This window comes from Drosophila biarmipes, chromosome 2L, assembly GCF_025231255.1.
Source record: "Drosophila biarmipes strain raj3 chromosome 2L, RU_DBia_V1.1, whole genome shotgun sequence".
Classification (NCBI taxonomy): Eukaryota; Metazoa; Arthropoda; class Insecta; order Diptera; family Drosophilidae; genus Drosophila; species Drosophila biarmipes.
The window spans coordinates 9470455-9475790 of record NC_066612.1 but is presented as its reverse complement, the minus strand read 5'-3'; the positions used below and the strand labels follow the sequence as shown (position 1 = coordinate 9475790).

Sequence of the window (5336 nt, the reverse complement as noted above, 5' to 3'; positions counted from 1 at the left end):
TCCACGCACTGCTCACCCACTCCGTCCACTGCGACCCGCGTTGTTAACTGAAACTAAACAGTACAAACAGGACTGTCAACAACTGCAACATTTACCGCATGTCCACGTCCAGCTCGGCGCTGGGTGACAGGACATGTTGTGGCTGCTGGGGTTACCACCCCACCGCCTCCCATCGGACTACATCTGGCTGTGCATATGGTCATCGAGGGCCACCCGACTACTGGCACTTTCCGCCTGGAAGGAGGACATTGCTTAATTGGTCGAATGCATTTCAGAAAGGCTCCTGTTTCGCCGCTGAGTGCTACTTTAATGGAGGTGAGGAAATGGTGTTGTAACCAACCAAAAGAAACGCAATATGTATTTTTAGAATATCTAACTATTCTGAATATTTTAATTTATCAAAAAAGAGTTGTTATAAGGCTTAAGTTAAATTTCAATCATTTTTTTCAGATTTTAGAACTAAATATAATAAATAATATTGTAAGAAATATATTTACATAGTTCCTCTCACTCTTGGTTTCTTCCAAAATTTTTTGTTTCCTCGCCATAAAGATATATTTTGCTCACGATCAAAGCAGTCACGCTTCCAAAAATCTTCGGAAATGACAGGCTGACACTTTTTTAGGGCAGGCCATATTTGGTGCACGTTCTTCGGTAACTTTATCGCAAATACTTCCTTGAAAACAGCCATCAGGCCCGCTGGCCAACTTTGCCGGCCATTCTTTTGGCTTTCGCCTGACAGCCGGCCACGCCCTCGCCACTGACATGTTCCACTTGCCAAATATAGATATATAGATAGATATTTTATATACGTACCTACTCATCCGAGCACCTCTCATCGCCGGTTCGCCTTGGGCCAATTCATAAATTAGACTTTGCATGCAATTTCGAGTGATTTCCCTGCTCCCCCGACTCCTGGCGACCAGATCTATCTATATGTTTTCCACGGTGTCCGTTCTGCCGCATTGAACATGCAATTTATGAGAGCACAAATTTTATTTGAATTACAAAAAATAAAACCGAAAATGGCGAAAAGAAATCAAATATGTTTTTACCAATTTCTGGACGATTATCAAGAAAATAGGAAAAAACGCTTGGCCCAATTTAAACATTTTCTCTTTGCCGCTAGTCGAACAAATAAATTCAATAATTTATTGCCCAAAAATAGCTTGCTGTACTCGCGATAACAGCTGCGGCAAATATTTAATCAAAATGCTGTGTACAATTTAAAGTGGACCAGAAAAAAACAAGGGTTCGACAAAAAAGCAAAACAAAAAGTGAGTCCCTCGGGGCGGAATGTGAACTGTATTATCACCTCAAATGTGTGTAACAAAGTGCCGAGGAGGCCTCTGACACAAAGCAGCTCGTTTTCCCCCCACAATTGGCAACATGACGCAAAAGGCAGCAAAATAAGCGAAGGGTAGCATATGACAATAGGGAGCTGCTCGAACCCGGAACCCAGACTCCTCCGATCCCGGCCAGAGCAGAACAAAGGGCCGGGCCAATGAAGTTATCATTGTGCGCCAGACAAGCCAACAGACGGCGATTGGGGAGCGCCGAGCACATGGGCAAATAAATAAATTACCCCTGGGCCAAAAAGTCAGCTACTTGCTCCTCACAGGTGGATCAGGTACTAAGCTCTTTAATAGCAAGAACTTGAAAAGTGTAGGGCTTATTGAGCAGGGTTAATGCCATCACTACTCAGTTGAATATAAAAAAAATATTCCTAAAAAAAAGTATTCACAAAAAAACGGAACACAAACAATCAGACAAAAACAACAATATACCTAATCAAAAACAAAAACGAAACAGAGGGCTATGACAAAGAATTATAAATTTTACTTACAGCTGTCGTCCTTCTTAAAAGTGTAATTCAGAAATATTTATCTATTCTTTTACAATACATAGGATAGACTTACAGTCTATTACCAGTCATGTCCAAGCCCACCAACCTCAAGGATGCCCTGGCCAAGTGGGAGGAGCGCAACAAACAGCCGGCCAGCACTGCCACGGAAATTGGCCTGCAGTTCCAGTATCCTCCCATCGAGAAGATGGATCCCATCCTGAACACTCTGACTGAGTGCCAGAAGCTCAGCCTGTCCTCCAATATGATCGAGAAGATTAGCGGCATTTCGGGAATGAAGAACCTGAAGGTCCTCAGCCTGGCGCGCAACAACCTGAAGACCCTCAACGGCATCGAACCCCTGGCCGACACTCTGGAGGAGCTGTGGGTCAGCTACAACAACATCGAGAAGATCAAGCCCCTCGAGGCGATGAAGGCCTTGCGGGTGTTCTACATATCGAATAACGTGATCAAGGACTGGGCGGAGTTTATGCGCATTGCCATTCCACCCAACCTCTCGGAAATCACCTTTGTGGGCAATCCTCTGAACGAGAACATGGAACCGGCTGCCTTCACCGCCGAGGCAGTGCGTCGTCTGCCCAATCTGAAGAAACTCGACGGGGAGCCAGTCATTCGCTAGGGAAAAACAAACGAACCTTGTTCAGTTGTGTTCGAAATAAAGGGGAGTCAAAAGTCGAACAACAGAGCCTTTGACCTTAGTTCCGTAGTTCGACTAAATCACTGCCAGACGTACAAGGCTGGAATCAAGAATTCACCCGACTGCCAACTGTTCGTATGTGATAGGCATTTGAGCAGAAAACATTCTCCATTGAATTTTCTTATTTTTCGCTCTGGCAGACTTTCCAATTTTCAATGCGTTCCTGTTGCTGCTGATGAGCTCCATTGTTTTGCCTGGCTCATGTTGCCCCCGCCTCCTGACCCAAACAAAAACCTAAGCCCATTGGAAAAGGTATTCCTGTGGGGTACTACAGATACTCTTATTTCAACAGAAGAATAGTTTTTTTTACGTTTCTAGAAGTCAGGCCATAAAAAAAAATAGTGAATATTTTCTATGCATCTACAATATATCTCATTACTTTATTAAAAATATAGCTAAGTCCAAATTGCTTCAGTATTTTAGTAGAGTATGAAAAACGTTATCTTTTTCAGGTGTTCTTTCTCCATTGTGTATTCAGTTGTCTAAGATGAACAAGTTCGAGCTCCTGTTTTGCGTGTAAAGCATTGTTTGAATATTTTCGAGTAGTTAAGTAATGAGCTCCGCCTTTTTTCTTCGGGAGAAGTGTGGTTTTTGCCAGTGAATGTTGTCGACTTTTAAGTTTAAGTATAAGCTTAAAGAAGCTTGTCGAATATTTTGTTATAAACTCTATTGTAACCTGCTGTCTAAATAAATAATTAAGAACACTGGATTTATTTCAATCAACAGCAAATAATCCATCAACAAACGATAAATACTAAATACTGAAACATAACTGAGGGAAAAATAAAGAAAAAGTGAAAACAATTGAGGAGAGACCCATAAGTTCGACTGACTGTGCTTTCTGTCGGCACATGGTATTTGTTTTCCGTGCATAAATAATCAGCATTGTCAAGGGTTGGGGATGTCGGCCGGTCATAGGTTTTTGGCAAACAGACAACTAAACAAAATATACGAGAATGTGAATTTTCTGTCTGCCAAACCGAAAGACACCAGATAAAAACGTTGAATAAAATCATAAAAACGGCAGCCGAATCCCTGCCAAGCCCTAAGCAAACCAATGCAAAGCAAACCATTTGCCAGACACGAAAGTTTAATGATACTTTTATGTCTTTTCGATTTAACAACTTCTCTATTATGGCTGCTCTTGCTGGTGCTGCTGGTGGTGCTGCTGTTGTTATTTGATAAACAATAATATTAATGTAAACATGAAGGCCGTCCATAGTTCGACATTTTGGCAGACAAACAGCAAACGAGACAATTGTACAATTGGATGCACACAGAAATATTTTCTGGCAGCCAGACTTGCCGCTTGGCTGATTAGGCGAACACAACCGAAATAAAAACTTGTTCAAGGGATGCTGGCAAACTTGCTTTAATTCACGATTTCACTATTGTGTGAGTTTTCAGTAAATTAGATAGAAATTTATTGAACTAAAGTTTTTTAAGTATTTTTTGTTTTTGGCAATTGACAAATGTAATTATGCAAATTATGATTTTAATTTCGCAAACCATATCCATTTAACCTTTTTGATGGGTCACGTAAATTACTGGTGGTTTCAAAGCCATTTAAAAAGGTGCCTAAAGTTATCCAATGAAAATTAAGCGTTTTCTGGTCTCGCGGTTTCCTGATTGAAAATACTTTCTAACTAGCTTATTTAAATTCTCTACAACAGGAATGGAATTTATAATGTTTATAAATGCCCCGTGTAAAATTTAAAAAGCGTTGCCCCCTCCTCCGATTGAAAAATACTGCGGCAGCGATCTTAATGCCAAATGCCGAAACGAAACAGTTTGTGGGTGTGTGTTGCGAGGGCTTATACAAAATTTACGTTACAAGTTTGTGTGGCCAGCTCTGGCCATGTTGTTTTCTGGTCGTTGGCAACTCTGGCAATGACAACACCGAACCGAACTACAACACTCTCTTCCCAGAACAATCCCGCCAGGATATGTTAGTGCGGGCTGCGGGCGATTGTGGGTGTGCGAAACTTGGAGTGGTTTTTGCGCTGTGGTTGCGCAATCGTCTGTGTTTGTGCTTCTGGGCCCGGTTTTATTTTTCACATTTTTGCACTTGCTGTGGTCAAGGGTTGTGTCGGTGTTGCCAAAGTGTTGCCATATATTCTAAATATGTTGGTTCGCCCTTGTTGGCCAGTTGCGGTGGTAAAACGTAAGAGTGGCCAAAACGACAGTTAAACGCAAAACGGTCGAAAAGGCCACTTGGCAAACTAAACGCGTGATTTATGCCCCAACAGTGATAAGAGACGGCAGGAGAGAAAACTCGACGAGAGGTACCAGACGGCCAAGCAGGTGAAAAAACAAAAACAAAGCCATCTTTTTCCAAAAAAAAAAAAGTACAGGGGCTGTCCGTAGATAAAAGTATCTTTAATTTAATATGTACTAAATTCTTGATAAGCTTTTTCAATACCCTTTTTTCTTTCAATCGTTAGTAAATATATCAATTTAACTTTTTGTCAAAAATCTTTAGGGTTTTTATCAAGCTTAATTTAATTAATTTTCTGCCCTCTGAAAACTATACATTTTCTTCTTCAAGACAGGCAGTGGTGAATCTTTAAGACACTTTAAGCTCGCCCGTTCTCTCATGTGAGACATTTGGTCTCCCAAAGATTCGCATTCACATCTTGTGCCTGTCAAAGGAGCATAAATCTATTCAAAGTCTTTACGAAAAATCCAGACAAATGCCAGAGATTACAAAAAGATTTCGGCCCACATGATGCATGAGGCCTTGGGCAATGAGAGGGGTGTGGAGCTGGATCTGGA

General features: G+C 41.4%; 1 protein-coding gene across 1 annotated transcript; it reads left to right on the top strand.

Moving 5' to 3' along the window:
- Positions 1-1788: 1788 nt before the first annotated feature.
- On the top strand, positions 1789-2545 carry LOC108032446 (dynein axonemal light chain 1). Its single transcript, XM_017106272.3, has one exon. The coding sequence runs from the start codon at positions 1935-1937 to the stop codon at positions 2481-2483; it is 549 nt and encodes a 182-aa protein (XP_016961761.1). The 5' UTR covers positions 1789-1934; the 3' UTR covers positions 2484-2545.
- The last annotated feature ends 2791 nt before the right edge of the window (positions 2546-5336 follow it).

Excerpts from the sequence above, each read along its gene's own strand:
- LOC108032446 (XM_017106272.3), top strand. The coding sequence starts at position 1,935 with ATGTCCAAGCCCACCAACCTCAAGGATGCCCTGGCCAAGTGGGAGGAG.